This window comes from Botryllus schlosseri, chromosome 2 (assembly GCF_051294905.1).
Source record: "Botryllus schlosseri isolate E-star chromosome 2, Bs_hap1, whole genome shotgun sequence".
Classification (NCBI taxonomy): Eukaryota; Metazoa; Chordata; class Ascidiacea; order Stolidobranchia; family Styelidae; genus Botryllus; species Botryllus schlosseri.
The window spans coordinates 23,594,019-23,611,766 of NC_137237.1; the positions used below are offsets into that span (position 1 = coordinate 23,594,019).

General features: G+C 39.1%; 2 protein-coding genes across 3 annotated transcripts; one reads left to right on the top strand and one right to left on the bottom strand.

Annotated features, from left to right (window-relative positions):
• The first annotated feature begins 4,659 nt into the window (after nt 1-4,659).
• LOC145434233 (uncharacterized) lies at nt 4,660-6,076 on the top strand. 2 transcript variants are annotated; one of them, XM_080311585.1, is made up of 4 exons: nt 4,660-4,909; nt 4,972-5,044; nt 5,361-5,768; nt 5,828-6,076. In XM_080311585.1, the coding sequence occupies exons 1-3, from the start codon at nt 4,704-4,706 to the stop codon at nt 5,409-5,411; spliced, it is 330 nt and encodes a 109-aa protein (XP_080167711.1). In that variant the 5' UTR covers nt 4,660-4,703; the 3' UTR covers nt 5,412-5,768; nt 5,828-6,076. The 2 variants fall into 2 exon arrangements, with proteins under 2 accessions (XP_080167711.1, XP_080167710.1); XM_080311584.1 differs by having other exon boundaries at nt 4,972-5,768.
• A 6,373-nt stretch (nt 6,077-12,449) lies between these two features.
• On the bottom strand, nt 12,450-17,454 carry LOC145434242 (retinal rod rhodopsin-sensitive cGMP 3',5'-cyclic phosphodiesterase subunit delta-like). The gene is made up of 5 exons (XM_080311591.1): nt 17,209-17,454; nt 17,061-17,149; nt 15,565-15,690; nt 14,034-14,139; nt 12,450-13,472 (listed from the first exon to the last, which is right to left on the bottom strand). Exons 1-5 carry the CDS (start codon nt 17,250-17,252, stop codon nt 13,391-13,393), a joined length of 447 nt encoding a protein of 148 aa, XP_080167717.1. The 5' UTR covers nt 17,253-17,454; the 3' UTR covers nt 12,450-13,390.
• Nucleotides 17,455-17,748: the final 294 nt, after the last annotated feature.

The following is a 17,748-nucleotide window of genomic DNA, read 5'->3' on the forward strand; positions in this document are numbered from 1 at the left end:
ATGATTTCATGGCAAGATTTGAGGACTTATTCATTCTATTTTCGTGACAGTTGTGATCAAACATTATTCGTTGGCTTGCAGTAGCTTATATTATATTTCACACCAAGAAAAGTTGGAACATTTAAGAGTTTGAGCTTATGTCACATAGGTCCCCAGGTCGTGTTCCTTTCGACCCACAGGGTGAGGGCCGATGATACGGTCGAGCAACAAATTTTGAAAGTTGATAAATATGACGCACACTAAGCGCACCATGCATATGCAACTGTAAAAGACTTGGGTAATGGTGTACGAAATGCTATATGAATTTGTGCCAGCAACTACCACCATCTCCATACTCTACCGCTCCACATTGCTTTCTGCCAGATTGGAATATTAGGATTTCGGTATATGATCAATTGATCATACATCACTCTATCTTGACCGAAATACCCGGCGCTAAATAGTCAATACTACATATGTGTCATTCGATATCCTCTCCCTGCGCCTTAATAAAATCGGAATTTTGCAGAATTATGGCAGTCAAATTACTTCCGTAGCAGTTTTCATTTAATTTCAAGCTGATACTCTGTTTTATCATTTCGAGGTTGGATCTATAATATTTTTGCTGCTAAATGTTCAGAGCTTCTCAATATATCGTTTGCTAACTCGAGAAAGTTACAGCCTATCGCTTTTTGGTTACATTTTTTTTGCACACACACAACGAGATTACAGGATATCCTCGGCTCAGACCAGGTCACATAGCCCGCGATATAAGAGGACTCCTACCTCGTGATACTGTATATATCCATTAATTCAGTAGTATACTATATATATATAATATATATATATCCATTAATTCAGTAGTATACAAAACAATGATTCTTTCGAACTACCGCAATGTCTGGCTATACCATTCGTTCAGATAGGAAAGTGCCGGCACGATTTCACTGAAAGTATAGAATGTTTACATTCTATACTGAAAGTTTCGGAAGTTGTTAGTGCCTATACCAAGCAGTTCGCCATGCTTGGATTTGCACGTCGTCAGCACTGAGCTACTACATAGGAGAAAATGTAGTTGTATGCGATATGGCGGTCCATTTAGGTATAGGGTTACCATACGTCCTCCTTTCGGAGGATTTGTCCTCCTTATTCGGGGTTTTGAAAATGTCCTCCGAGGACGCCTAAATGTCCTCCTTTTTGGCAATTCGTCCTCCTTTACAGCTTTTACAGCTAAGATAGTGGACAGATCGCAGATAAATGACGCTAAATAGGAAATTCGTGGTTCGAACGAAAGTGACGACTTTTTTTAGTCGACAAACCGAAAAATCGGGACAAATTTATTCTTTTTTCTAAATTTTACCCCACAATCCTGAGTCTGAAAATTTTGACAAAGTGTCCTCCTTTCCCGATTCCAAAATATGGTAACCCTAATTTTGGAGTCTATCGTTGTGACTTAATGTTATATGAGACTGAGTGCTGTTGTATCAAGAAAAGGCAAAGTATATGTGACGCATCACGTATTTCCCACCTAACTATACCAAATAAAGGCGCAGAGAAAGTGCAACAGTGAAGGAATGCTGATATTCTGAACTACCAAGATTCATAATAGACGGACTTCTTCAGTGGGTTCCAACAACATAACTTTTTTTATCTTTTTATTCGGGGTCGATACAAATGCAATTTTTGATCATTTGATTTATTCGGTAGTGTAATTGAATTGGTTACCATTCTATGAAACGAATTTTACTATTGTAGAATTTGTGCAGTCATGCGTAAAATATTATATTATTGATATCTCCATGAAGTTTACGGCGATCGGATAGCCACAAATATTTATCGATGAATCGATTCGTATACTGTGATTCTGTGATCTTTATATTCGGGGTCGATACAAATGCAATTTTTGATCATTGATTTATTCGCTAGTGTGTTACCATTCTATGGAACGAATTGTACTATTGTAGAATTTGTGCAGTCATGCGTAAAATATTATGTTATTGATATCTCCATTAAGTTTACGGCGATCGGATAGCCACAAATATTTCTCAAGGAATCGATTCTCGATTGGTATACTGTGATTCCAATGGCAATCAAAGGTGGATGGTAGTGGCAATTAAGTTCTTGATCTTCGTCGACCTGGCTCCATAGTTTTGATGTAAGGTGTGTTATAAACGCCCCTCCTCGGTTAAAGATCGATTCTTATAATACAGGGGCGGTCAACTTCTCCAGTCGGCGGGCCGGATATAGGAAAATTAAGTACTTGGCGGGCCGGATTGCTGAATCGATACATTATTCGCCCATTTATCCACATATACAAGGAATAAATCGTATTTAATGAGTGTATTTTAACGACAGCAATGTCACTTCAAATCCATTTCTCGCCGATAATGGCGAAGACAATGTGGATTTGAGAATAACATTGTCATACAGGCCCCGCCATGTCTGCTTCTCTCTGATCAATCAACACACGGTGCAATCCCTAATTAAGATTTCAAGGCGTTCGGTAAGCCCCGTAACCCTAATTTACCAAGATATCAATTCATTAGGGTTGAGTCGTTGTTTAACTGTGTGGCCTAATTAATCTCGATATTGAATTCATGCGGCCCGCGTCCTCTACGAAATGTGAACAGTGGCCTGCGACCCGTTTTGAGTTGGCGACCCCTGGCATAAGCGGTGACTTAAAAAAGCCTAGAAGTGTGCCGTGCCACAAGTCGGCGGTTACGGAATCAAAATAAGAAATATCAGCCTGGTGCAAGTGACCATTGTAGTCGACAATTACCACAGACGACATTAGGGTTGAGTGCATCGTAAATGCCGATAATGCAAGTCTTCTCGCTTCGACGAACTTACGCGTAAGCTCCACTCTCGCAACGCTGCGGTGCGCATACACGTATATAATACCATACAGCAATGTTCCCTCTAAGCTGCGCACGTGCGCAAATGCGCAGTGCTGAGACGGTCTCTGCGCACAGAAATTCTAAGTTGCGCACAAAAATTCCGAAGTGATGACCTTTTTTTTAGTCGTTACGCACCGTTTTCCAAGGATCTGCGCAGTGAGTTGTTGAGTGTGCGCAGACTCGTCAAAAATTAGAGGGAACATTGCCATACAGTCACTAAAATTTGACGTAGTAAGCAAGTAGTCAGGAATCTCGGCAGACTGGGGCCGCGGGTCACATTATCATGTAAGACGGAAAGCTGTCCGCGGGCCGGATCCGGCCCGTTGGCCGTATGTTGCCCGACCCTGTTATAATAGTTATTCAAGCATACTGGTGTTTTCCATATAAGATTGGTGATGGTAGTGTATCGCATAGCCGAAGCTCCGAAATTCAGTAAGACTATATCACAATTTCTCTTTGTTCATTAAAAACAAGTATAAGCCAATTCACAAATAATGCTCGATCTCTGTGCAATGTGCATATTTACCATTTGCGACAACCTCTATCGAAAACTGAGGCAAAATGATGTGGGATATAAATGAAAATATCACAAATTTCCTGCTTGATCGCGTCGAGATGGTGATATGCGTGCCGGGACTTTGGAAAATGGTTATGACTTCAAATAAATAAGCTAAGGTAGAAAGTAGGGATGGTGTGAACCTCCGAAAGGTTCAGGTTCGTGTGAACGCGAACCTTTTTGAAAGGTCCTGTGTGAACGCGAACGTGAACATCATGACGTCACGTGACGTCATATTGCTAATTCCAACCCTAAATTTCAGTGAAGTGATATATATTAATATACAGGATACGTAGCGACGACTCGGGACATATAATGCCGCAATGCTGAAGTACATACTGACTTGTTAAACGTCGTCAAATGTATCAACTGGAGCAATCAAATGATATATTAATCCATACAATGAATTATTCTCCGTCGCTTTGCCAACATTTTCGACGAGGACTTGCAAGGGAATGTAAGCTTACGCCTTGACGGTCTGGGCCAGACCGGATAATGTCTTCGGCATCTGAGTGTTGCTACGTTGATATTGAGCAGAGTGTAAAACGGGTTTTTACCCCATTAACAAGTTATACAGCCGTAGCCAACACCCCAAATCGCACGGATTTGGTTTTTATGACATAATAAACATATGAAATCGAGATGGACCCCGTTACTAGGGTTGCATTTAAAACATAAATAAATTAAAAACAAAAATGTTTAAAGGTCAACTGCATCTTAAAAATGACTTTGCCTTATATCGTACGTTATGTGGTTAGGAATATGAATGAAATAATAAAAATTGAAATTACATGATAGTTTTCAAGTAATTTAAATTATAAATCGAAAAGCTGAAAAACGGATGTGAAATCATTCAGCTATGAAATGACGTCATGTGAGTGACACGGCTAAAGTCCTGGTATAGCTCAGTATGGTAAACAGATAGTTAGTCATGCTCATGCTCACGCATCGTGTACTGTGTCTTTTAGATTCCCCGTGTGCTGCCATATAAACAACGTATTAGATATATTTAAGAGCATGGCGCTATTGTGTACCGATAACCTAAACACATGAACAGCCGAAGTCTGTCAATACTCAATCATGCCAGTATGCAGTATGTTGGTTTTTAACAGTTACGTCACACGAAGCATTTATTTCGGATAGTTACGTCACACGGTTCCGGACGAATAGCCTGGACTATGGCTGCGGGCTATTCGTCCGGTTCCGGACGAATAGCCACTGCCTAGTTATTAGTGTTGGGATTGATTTTGATACAGGATTTGATTGTGAATATGGAAGGTATAAAGAAGATGAGGCACGGAGGTACATCTCGTGTCGCGTATGGTTGCTCGATTACGCGATATTCGGTACCCAAAGTGTCTTTTCATCGCTGTCCAAACCCTATTGCTGGAGAGGATTATGAAGACTGTGAAAGTGCTTTCCAATCCCTGTCAACTGATGATAGCTTCCACCCAACAGAGTTAGATGGCGAGTCAGAGTGAGTACTTGAACAGTGTAATCATATTTGTACCAAGTCTTCACCAAGATATTGATTTGCAGGCATTCAGATTCAGAGGAATGTCTGGAGAATAGCAAGAAGACCCAGTTTGTGATTGTGGACAGAAATAAGCTGGTGAGCATTTTTCAACATTGTCCAATGTGTCAATCAGAGTCGGACGTGCAAGAGTCTGGTTTAGGTAGCACACTGAGAATCAAGCAAGACTGCACTAACTGCTCATACTCCAGATTTTGATTTACGGCCATTACGGGTAGTGTAGATGCCGTTACACATCCATTAAAGATGAAATAGCCTAGACTTGACTGTATCAAAAAGAAACAAACTGCTCCAGCATTCAGCATATATACATGATACATATAGGCCTAAATTTAAGTTACAATGAATAGCATCTTTGATTCTGTTGTTTACCATTATGACAATCCATTTTCAGATTCATTGGCATATGAAAGGATTTGCGATGTTCTCTACTCCACGCGAATGAAAAATGACATACGCCATCTATCGCCGAATGGAAGCACTGCTGGAAGTGAATCATTCAATGAATGCCCTCCTCAATCATTTCTGCAAGTTATATCACTACAACCATATTTCAGTCAAAAAGCCAGGTAGGTACCTTGCAGTGTCTCGGCTATTCAAAACAACCTATATCAGATTTTGGTATGATTACTAGCCTCATCAATTATGCATTTTTTGTAGGATGCGGTTGACAATCCTGCATTTCAATGAAAATTGCTCAAAAACTCAGAAAATGCCGAAAGAAAGAGCACCGCGGTCAAATACCCGAAGTACAAAAATGGGGAATGTACGGTCCACAAGATACTTGAAAATTCAACATTTGGTAACTGCCGTCGATCTGACTGCATCATAAGATTTCGTCATATTGTTATGCCTGTTCAGATTACTGCAATGAGCTTGTCGAAGAAGTTCAAGCACTCATCAGAACTGGACCAGAAACTGATGTTGAGTTGAGTGATTGTGCTGAGACCGTTCCACCTCCTCTGACTAGCAGCATAATCAAAATTAGCAGAGAGGAAGCTATTGCCCGACCGACATAAAACTCGATATGCTTTTCTGCCTGACACAGTAGTTATTTTGGTCGATGAGATATATGCGTTTATTATTTGGAATACAACTGTACATTCACAATGTGGCGTTACTGAACTGGAATCGTTTATAATGATTTGACGTAAATTTTGTTCGGACAGCAGTAACAACGCATGCAGGCAGGATTTTCAGCTGCTTTTTGCCACAGAATCCCCATACCCAGCGAACACAATTTCTGTAGGCAGTATGTTTCAACTTCCTGAAAAGTGAAAACAAGTGTATTAGTGCGAGACAAGTATTTGGCGACCGAATCAGAGACTCATCCTATTCATGTATTGAACTCGATGTTATTCTGCGGCCATATTCCTGTTGATATCCATAGTAGGACATCTGCAATACGTCAACGTCCAGACACACTGAATTGCATCCTGGCAATTCTGTGATACACTTTAATTCTGTCAGTAACTCTCGGAACCTCCTTACAGCAAAAACTTATCAAGATAGACAAGATACATGACTGAAACGAGCTATTACACTACAGACTATATTATACAACTGTATTTCATGTAGTCTCGACGAGTGGCTTGCGCTGAGCAAGCTAGGCTGATCATGACCCATCATATGAAGCTGCAAGGGGTTCCACTGACGTGGGATCTAGCGCATCAACACCTGAACCAATCCGGCATTTAAACGGTAATTTTGTAAGTACGTGCAAAAATGATACTTACATTCGACATCCGAGTACTCGGACTCAGTCTCAATATCACTTGGCAAATCCGTTACAATGGAAACCTCGGGCATAACTGAATAGAATAAAAACTGCGAGAACACAAACAGCCGCTGTGACCGGTGTTGATAATATGTGTCACTCACTTGACGTCACAATGCACATTCTGCTTTTCCGTAAACATGCCAATATTGGAACTTTCAGTCAAAATTACGGCAATTTCCGATTGAGTTGAAACACGGAAAGTCGGTAATTTCGTTATGAAAAAAAATTCTGAACATGATTCCGCAAAGTTGTCATGAAGATGCAGTTGACCTTTAGCAAGGCCCTAATTTAAAACATGTTTTTTATTGCGTTTTTTAAGTCATGACGTCACGAATATTCAATTGTAACGTCATAATAGATTGACATTGACAATTGAAAATATAGGGTAGATATAGCTCCTTTGACGAAATATCCGTACCATAACTGCTGAACCGACTATTTTGAGGGTCCCATCCAGCTCATATCGACATACGTCAGCTAAATCGGATGGGAATTGTCCGTAGGCTAATACAACATGTCTTTTGGAAAGCATTTACACAATTATGGCATAATTTTACGACTTACAAAAACACAATTTTGTTTTTTAAAAGGCCTTTGTTTAAAACACTGTTTAAAACATGTTTAAACAAAGTGTTTCAAAACACCGTTTGTTCTAAATGCAACCCTACCCCGTGCGCCTGCTAGATTTGTTACATCAGACAACGATATATCAATTTCATTGATTTGTTGAAAATAAGCGTCATTCGCTGACTACCTTCATGTAGCAATCTTCGCTGTTGAAGGTGTATGATTGCGGGTAATGCTCACATAGTAGAGAGTCACTAAATATTCACTAACAGAAAGCTGGATATTTCGTGCAAACCTTTGTAACACAGCAGGTAAAGTTTTTCAGATTGTCAAGGTGCATGCTCGTTTAGCGTTGATTTTTATGCTGCCAGCGCCATGCATAGAATGGCCCGCAGTTGAAATGCAATAAATTCCAACCAAAGATGCTATAATAACGTGAAAACTGTAATAGATGATAAAGGTTCACAGTGCAGAACCTACCAAGGTTTGTTTGTGAACGTGAACCTTTAAATTTCCGAGGTTCACACACAGAACGCGAACGTGAACCTCACGTTCACACCATCTCTAGTGGAAAGTAACACTCGTGTAAATCATTTACCTAGCTACAGTTTAAACACGGTGATTTCCTGTAGAAAATTTTTGCAGACGTTCACACATTTATATTTAATTTGAGACCACGTTATATTTGGAGCACAGTACTTTAATGTTCGGATATTAATGCCTCGTCGTTTTTAACCCAGTCTATCTGGCTGCGCATATTTTGTTGCAATCGGGACAACGGATGCAGCCAAAGGATCCCCTAGATTTACGTTTGATAATGATGACGTTAACACTGTATATATGCTGTATCAATGCACGCGCTACCTGAATGGACCAGGAGAGATTTCTTCGTTGGTCATAATCTTTTTCAAAGTAAAGATTTTTAATGGCAATACTTCGATTTTTAAGAAAAGAATCTTTCGTTTCTCGGTAGAAAAATAATTTCCCTAGTGATGAATGAGCCCCATAGGACAAATGCCCCTGCAGAAAAAAATATGATGCACAGCCCGTGAAGAAATGTCAATTTGAAATCGTGTGCATCTCATGAAAGAAGTTTTTCTTATCGTTTAGTCATGGTACACACATAGCAGACGGGAGGTCACGAAATAGCAACATGCTACAGAGTAATTAGTAATTGCTCCACAGATACATCTGATCACGTGGCTTGAATGAGGACCAAAATGAATAGTAGCCTATAGTATATACAATTACCAATATTGGCAAACTTTTTCGGACGCGGCACGATCAGACGAAAAATACGCCCAATGTCCATCATATTAAGGATGGCGGTTTAGAGTGCAGTATAAAAGGCCTGTTGCAAAAGGAGGGTCCGGGGACGGAGTGCTGTTTCGGTCCTGGATACCCGTTAACTATATCGCATACATGCAATTAAAATGGGGTTGGATATTTTTATCTGAACGGCCATTCTGCTGATGTGTGCCGTGGCGTTTTAGCGGTTATGAACTGCTTCATATGGTCGACTGTAGCTAAGAAAATCAGGTTATCTACCATGTTGAAAATTCAGGTTTTACAAACGACCTGTTTGAGAACCATTGTTCCCAAGACACTGCACAATACCCTCCGAAACCGCATTGTATATTATAGACCAGGGGTGGCCAACCTTTTTGCTAATCACGGCCGCATTTCGATTAGTCATGGATAGGTTACGGCCACATTCCAGGGAATATGTAGCTCGCAATGAACAAACTGGGCGCCAAATACAGATTTTAAACTGTCCATGTCCATTTTTCAATGTGACTTCCTTTTTCGATTTTTCGATGATGAACCCTATATAGAAATACCAACTTGGAATCGTGTGCTCCTCACGAAGCAAATTTGTTTCTGGTACGTCTGACCGATTCCAATATATTTCCATTATACCGACAATCCTGATGGGAGGTCAAGAAATGCGGTCAGCATGTAACAAAGTGACTAATAAAAATTGACCCTCCCGAAGATGCATCATCATGTAGGTATTCGCTAGTAATCCACATTTGAGAAGGTATAGGGTTACCATCAGAGGTGGTCAGTAACGAAGTACTTCTACTTTTTCGAAGTAATCAGGTAGTTTTACTCTACTTCTGGTACTTACTCAAGTAGATCTGATTTTCGCTACTTCTACTTGTGCTTCGTATTTTGTGACTTTTCGCTATGTTCAGTTTGTCAAGTAGAAGTAGTTTAATCCTCCAATAAGAAAGATAGTCTGAGGAATTTCGGGGCTGTTTCACAGAGTATCAACATTTAATTTTCATAATGCGTGAAGCCCAGAATTTTCGTGGCGCACTGTGGATGGGAGTGACCAATACGATTTACGAAATCATCGGTGAATATAATTTATGTAGCGGGTTGCGTGGTTCCGTTAACACCATTGTCGCCCATATGAAATATTTCAACACAGTATATAAGGCTCATCATAACGTTTGAAACTGATGTTTAGCAGTGGAGCATTTACTTATCATATCGTAGTCTAGCAGTCCAAGACGTGCCGTAATCTGGAAAAGTGGACTCTGATGATTTTTTTTTAAGTTTTAGACCTGTTTTAGCATACCACCTTTGAAACTTTCTGGACTAAAGGCAGAAAATGCATTTTCTGCTTTTAGAAGTAGTATTCTTCACTTTTAATTCCCAATTGAGTTTTAATTAGAATCAGTTCTTTTGTCTGGAGAACATACATGTTGAATTATAAAAGCAAGTGTTGTTTGCAGAGGTGGTCATAGTAGTCAAGAAAGCTACTCAAGTAGAAGTAGAAGTAGCGGCGAAAAAAATCTACCCAAGTACGAGTAGAAGTACTTCTTCCGTAAGCAACCTAAAACTACTTGAAGTAGAATTGACTGAGTTTAAATCTACTCAAGTAAGTAAGTAGTTTTGAAAACAGTCTTAATTCGTTCGCATGGACTGTCAAAAGCTGCAAATTGAGCTATGCGGAAGGTGCAGAGAGCATGATTAGTATTGATGCATGCCAGCGAGGTATCAATTTTCGACAGAATAAGCGTTCTTTCGCATCATGGGATGTAAATTATAGAATTGATATGAAAATGCGATAATAACCCTTTGGTTACTAGAAAATCCAGTCTTAGAGAATATCATGACATGGCGCCCTACCCCATATTATAAGGTCCCAAGTCAGGCGAAGAGCAATACGGAGAAGTTGTATCGGATACAGTTTCAACACATTGCGCGATTAGTATACGTTAATAACAAATATTGTGGATCGTAAATTTATGTTTAGCGTAGCTTAATTTATTTCCGGAAAATAGAAGCATTACTATATACTTGCTTTTATGCTTCAACATGTATGTTCTGCAGACAAAAAACCTGAAAGTAATTAGAACTCACAGTATGATACTTGGAATTGAAAATGAAATATGAATGCCACTTCTAAAAAGCGGAAAATATATTTCATGTCTTTTGTCCATAAAGCTTCAAAGGTGATCTGCTAAAACAGGTGTAACGTTAAAAAAGCCGCATTTTCCAGATTAGCAGGACACGTCATGGGCTGCTAGATTACGATATCGTAGGTAATTGCTAGATTACGAAACGGTATTTTCAAATCTTATGGTGGGCCATATTTACTGTGATGAAATATGTGATATGTGCGACAATGCGGTGTGAGTGGAATCAAGCAATCCAGTACCTAAATAATATTCACTGATATTTTAATGAAAACATATTTGTCACTCCATATAACTACTGTCCGCGAAGCGCAACAAAATTTCTGGGCTTTACTTGACTTTTATGAATATTAAATGTTAGTACTCCGTGAAAACAGCCCCGAAATTCCTTAGGCTATCTTTCGTATTGGGGGATTAAACTACTTCTATTTGACAAACTGAAAATAGCGAAAAGTAAGTAAGTAGATCACAAAATATTACGAAGTAGAAGTAGAGAAAATCTGATCTACTTCAGTAAGCACCAGAAGTAGAGGGAAACTACTTCAGTACTTCCAAAAAGTAGAAGTACTTCGTTACTGACCACCTCTGGTTGTTTGTTTGTTATATTCATGGTGTTTGTCGACTACTATGGTCATTTACACCAGGTCGATATTCTTCATTTATATTCCGTAACTGCCGACTTGTAGCACGGCCCACTTCTAGGATTTTTTTAAGACACCGCTTGCACGGATGAGATGGCGAGAAGGAGCCTAGATAAACTATAGATAACTAACCTTCGGGTTAGTTATCTATAGATAATCCTCCAACACTTAAGGTAGGAATTCTGGAGTCGACCTAGGTCGGACTCGATCCCGCAACCCATCGGTGTTGCAGCCGTGGATTATACCACGACGCTATCTCGCCACCTCTAAAAGCAATTGTGTAGTAGTGCCCTTAATTTCCGGAAATAAAGCTACAAAATATGGCATTTTTACGATATACCATATTTTTTATTAAAGTTACACCGTATCTGATACAATTAACTTCTCCGTATTGCTCTGCGACTAAACCACGGGCACGTTCGTTTTCACAACTACTTACTTACTTGATTAGATTTAAAGTCAGTCAATTCTACTTCTAGTAGATCTAGGTTGCTCATGGAAGAAGTACTTCTACTCGTACTTGAGTATAATTTTTTTCGTCGCTACTTCTACTTGAGTAGCTTTCCTGACTACATTGACCACCTCTGGTTACCATACGTCCTCCCCACTAGAATTTGCCCTCCTTTTTCCACCTTTTTGGCAATTCGTCCTCCTTTACAGCTAGGATTTTCGTCGCTTCCATTAATGTTATCCTTTCTTAAATCCAGTGTGCATGCCTCTTATTTAGATGCTGTACGTAGGCAAAGGTGGGTCTCTGATAAAAAGATAACTCCAAGTCATATCTTCATCTTCCATCTTTTCATTATATTGCAATCTTGTGGTGCATTGATTTGATAAAATTTTTATTAAAATGATGATCTTTCTATTCAAGTGGCGATAATTCTGGACCCTGTTGTAAGTTTAATGCAGTTAACTATATGAACTCTGAAAATGACTGGTTTCCCCCAAATCTTCACTCTTGTGTCAAAGTAAATCAAATAGAAACATACAGCAGCAGAATGAATGTAGCTGACAAAATCCTAATTCCGCGCACTGGTAACCCGATTCACACAAGTCAGCAGTCATACCAACCACAAGAGAATTGTAATAGCGAAAAAATATACTCTCCTATACAGATAAGACACAATATAATATTTTCGACTCTGCCAAATCACGTACGCACACTTGAAATTCTCAAGACTTGTATGGGTACTGCGCGGATCTACATTCAGACAGCAATAAAGCGTACAGAAAAAACACAAATCGTTCAGGACACCTTACCTTAAATGTTCAACGTATCAAATGCACCGCACTGTGACACGGAAAAGAGAACTGTGGCTCCAGCGGCTATTAAATATATACCGACTACACATTTCATTTCCATACAATGCATGCCTAATAATAATCACTTCAATCATTGAACATCAAATAGGAGCATGAAACAGAAATTGATCATATTGATAAGTCAGATACGTCACTACAGTGGATTAGAAGAATTATCTGGCTTCAACTAGAACAAGCGTCCAATGGAAATAGTCACCAACAACGCGTGCTCCATCATATTTCCATCATCCTCTCAATTTACGAAAGCCCACAATAATTCGACCAAGAAACATAAAACACGTACCAAAAAACGCACATTTCATTTACCGTATTCACAGGTACTGCAAGTCTGCGACGCAACCACGTAACTGTGCATATGGGTCGGTTTACACTGCGAATGTTAAGTTCCAGGTCTTTTGATCAATCAGTTATTATCAATGAGCGGTCTCGGCGTTGCTGATGTAATAGGTTACTTATAGCATGAGTAACTCTGTACATCTCAAATATTTCAGAGTTGCTAGCGAAATCGCTGATAATTTTACAGATATTTGTATTTTTAAATTACTGTTAACTATTTCGCAAGCTAGATTAGAGGGACAGTGTAAACGAAATGAACGCAGTCAATTGAGAAGAGTTTGTTGCAGTAAACGTGATGCAAATTCTAGGCATGGCAAACCCGGAGTCTTCAGAAATTCAATCGGATTCAAACGTAGAACACTCTCACCCTGGACTTGCTCACAAGCATATCTTCATCGAAAAAGCTTGTTTCAATTACAACATTCCCACTGTCAAGGTAACAAATTTTTTGTTACATAGTGCATTGACGAAAACAGCGGATCCATATAATGATAACCCTGCATTAGGTGTACCTGTTCTGGTGGTGGAATAAATCAAATTTTGTGATCACTACTGCGCAGCTGTGTTATCCATGAAAATTGGCACTGTGGTTTATTTGGATATACAACGTAAAGGAGCATATACTGTACATTGTACTAGCCATTGTACAGTGGCTATGTCTTCTATAAGATTTGCCATATCATGCCAATAGTTTTCGAAAGACAAAACTTCCTTTATCACCTACTTTTCTATCTAGTTTTGCTGAGCAGAGAATAGTAGCTTTTTGTAGGACATTACAAGTTACATTCTGAGAATATCTTTTTCAAGTCCACCACTTTACAGAACTATTTCCCATGCTGTTTTCATGAAAGTGTCGATTACAGACAACTTTCAGTTGCTTTTATTATTCAACTGCTGAATTGTAGTTGAACACAATGTGGGTAATCTGTAATTGTGTTCTAACCTACCACTTTATTATGTGTCAATCAAAGCAGTGAGTCGATTATTACCTGAGAGCACTGGCGGGCATCATTTGTCCTTGTGGGGCGGCTTCTATCGTGGACTGCCAGGTGTTTGTTGAATCCGGAATGACAAATCCGAACTGAAAGAACCATTCTGCAAAAAACATGAAAATTTTCTAATGGAATAACCCACTAACATAGGTCCTCGGGATAGAAATTGCTAATCAATTGAAACATGATCAGCAGAGCTTCAAAAGAATTGGGTTGTGCAAGCACTAGGAGTGAACCCGGTTCAATAACTAAAACCGTCATTGCCGGTCAATAGCCCTCAATGTAGATTCATGTCCCCTAGTTATCATGGGAAGAGTGGAGTAGCCTACTACTTGCAAACAGTTTCCGTATCGGAGATTAGAAAAATTTTGAAGTCATATTGGTTTTACCGAATCACACTGACTATCGGTGACTCTACGAACTACAAAGTATAGAGATTTGGCATAGCCCTCCTGCAAAGCTTCAACGATCTGGCCCAACAATTCATTTATCCATTTCAGGATAACTGGACTGACAACTGTAAATTCACAGAAGTGAGTACTCGACACCTTGTGCATCATAATCACACTATGTCTTTATAGCTAAATCTCTTGTGACGCATACGCTGAGCCACAACACTACAAAGAGAGAATCACAATATGTCAGCACCAGCACATATTTAAGAGCTATTGTGTTTAAACCACTGTGCCACTGTATTCAATTGGAAGATCGGTGTCTTTTTTATTCCATTGTTTGCAAATGAAGGCAAGAATAGAACCCTAATGATCCGTAATATTACACATTATGTAGGCCAGGGGTAGCCAATCCGTGGCCTCGACCAGTATTTTGGACAGATTTATTCAACTTCAAAACTGTCTACACGACCCCCTACACCGAAAAAGTCAAATGACAAAGACTGCAAATAAAAAGGGCAGCTGTAGTGAAGAATAAAAAAAAATGTGCAGAATAATCAGTGTTTGAAGATTATCATTACCTTTTATAGGTTGACAATGGCCAGAATAAATGGCAATTTGCTTGCGCACTGCACAGTAAGACATCAGGAAGACCTGCTATTTTTATGAGCTACTCACTTTATAAGAGTCTCCACCATAAATACATCACACTGTCAATGATACTTCAATCAGGGACTGTAATCCGCTCGACTGTATTCAATCAGGCATGGACAATCGATTCGGTAAGCATGAATGATTCAGATTCATATACTAAGTCAAATTGTGAATGTAAGAGGATTTGAGTATCACAACAAGTTGAACCTGGGTTATCAAATTGATTATTCTCGCGACTTGATTTTCGAGAATGATTCTAACGCCAACAAGACATCTATACAGAGGTCAAATCAAGGAGCATTGATGACTCCTACAATTTACCCATATTTTTATGAAATAGGCTAGTGCGTTTCATTGCAGTTTCCTGACGACATGTATATGTAGATGGATTCAAAGATCGCTATAAATCCATAGTTTTCAAATTTGCAGAATATGACCATACAAAGGCCAGCTCTTACTCACACCGGTAGGCTGAACATTACCTTCAAGTACTTTTCCTTTGAAATATACTTTCTGTTCGAGTCGAAACTTTTCCATTGCTTCTTTCGATGAAAAGTTAATTTCTCTTGACACTGATTTACATTTTAGAATCTTCTTTGGAACACGCGCTAAACAGAAGATGATCATCAGTTAAATATGTGCGATCTTCTGCCTATATCATAACCTTGGATCAGCAGCTTCATACACATAACAATACCAACTTCAATCTTTTATAAGATGGGAGAAACAAAAATATTTTTGTCATGTACATCGTTCTTCAATTGGTGGTCAGTGTCCTCATGTTTGACAATGTTGAAACAGGTGACATGCATTCTAACAACTGCATTGGAACATATCGCAGTTTAAGGCAGTATCATGTTTATCAGTAAAGTAGGCTATGTATTAATAATTCAATGAAGAGAACAGTTATCGCATATTTTGATCTTGGTTAAGATAAAATTTGACAAAGATATTGATTAGCGGAATCCAATATCATAAATGACATCATGAAATGGAAATATAATACCATATCATATATAGGCCTATAAGTAGATTGAAACAATGGTTACGTAAGCAGCTATTGACGGCTGACACAGTATTTCACTAACTAGTCACTGTCGAGTTAAAATCCTAAAAAAAAACTTTAGGAATTAGACATTCGTATTGACTTTGGCATATTGAGCCGATAGTTGGCAGCGGACTTTTGTGCAATTCGATCTCTGTTGATTGAAAGTTTATGACTCGGAGTAGGTCGGGTAGGCAATACCCAGAAAACCGAGCACGCAAGATAATGTTTCATGGCACCACAAATGATTTAACGGGCAATCTCTATTGTTCATCTTTCAACATGGCAACGACTTTAAACAGGGATATCTAGAACTAGATATCCCTTACTTTAAAAAATAAAGCATTGCCGTCAATTCATGACATTCCCGAAACTTGACCCTCGCGCATACGTCTCATTAACAACAAAGCTAAACATCACCAAGTCTTGAGGCTATAACTTTTTCTTGATTTTATTGACATCATCTTGTTTCCTTGAAAGTTGGTTTCAGAGTTGAAATTAATGTGATATGGGGTGGCCAGCTAGACGATTAGTGATCAATACGACAAACCTATGCAGCGTGGCTTGTTATAGGCCTTTAGCACCTAGGTATCGTTGCATATATAGACAAGAACCCAGGTTACCCAGCAGTTATAGTAGGCCTACCATACCACCCCCATTGGACTATCATGAACTGGCCCAACTTATGCAACATCCATGCTAAGTTCTCACCTAAGCGTAACGTATTTCTTACCTAACAACCTATACACCAACATTTCTCAAAAGAATAATAGGCCTACAGTTCTATATATTGTTAGAGAATAATCTTAATCAATCATCAGCCATTGTCTTGTAAGGCGAGGACAACTGCTGCTGATGTAATTCACTTGACTACGGAGCTGAGCGGGACTGGGCACTATTAGTCGGAATGAGATTGCTAATTACAATTCAAACCTTCATGTTCTTTTTCAGGCAGTGAAAGATCTTCTGTTCCTTGCCATAAAATTTTTCCCGAAGATGCATCTCTGAGGTTCATCCAATTTCTATAAAAAAGATCTCATGTAATTTACAAATTGGAATTTCGTATCTGCAGTGATCATACAATTGAAAGCCTTCCATGATGCCTTTCGCCTTCTCATCCTCCATCGTGGCTGGTGGCTCTACCCTACCTTTTATATAGGTATTTAACTTGACTGAAATAAGTAAAGATGAAGTGTCATGGCCAACAATAAATTAACTGATGATATATATAGGATCTACCGCTCTATGAAGACCACAGATTCGTCCCCACCGATACATAAATCTGAATTAAATTACAGAACTAATAAAACGGAAACCGTCGCAACAGACGCGGAATACATGTCGCTGTCGAAATGAAAAAGTACATTAGGATCTATGCGTGAACTACGTCAACGTCCGATTTGCTACGTAGACATTGACATATTTTCATAAATTTATTTGAATAGTATATTCATATTGAAATGAACCCGAATATTTTCGGCTGACACTCGTCAAGGGTAATCGTCAGCCACTAGTAGAGAATTGGAAATAACATTGTATATCAACAATCGTACAATCGCATCAGGGATATCCCTGAATCGTATGACTTGTCTCAATGATACATATACATTAGGGTTGTCCA

Bases quoted from the DNA above. Each gene is read 5' to 3' on its own strand.
- LOC145434242 (XM_080311591.1), bottom strand. From the start codon at position 17,252: ATGGAGGATGAGAAGGCGAAAGGCATCATGGAAGGCTTTCAATT. The intron at 17,150-17,208 runs GTATGATCACTG...TCTTTTTTATAG, and splicing joins ATCATGGAAGGCTTTCAATT to AAATTGGATGAACCTCAGAG. The intron at 14,140-15,564 runs GTAATGTTCAGC...TGTTTTTTGCAG, and splicing joins CAAAGGAAAAGTACTTGAAG to AATGGTTCTTTCAGTTCGGA.
- LOC145434233 (XM_080311584.1), top strand. From the start codon at position 4,704: ATGGAAGGTATAAAGAAGATGAGGCACGGAGGTACATCTCGTGTCGCG. The intron at 4,910-4,971 runs GTGAGTACTTGA...ATTGATTTGCAG, and splicing joins GAGTTAGATGGCGAGTCAGA to GCATTCAGATTCAGAGGAAT.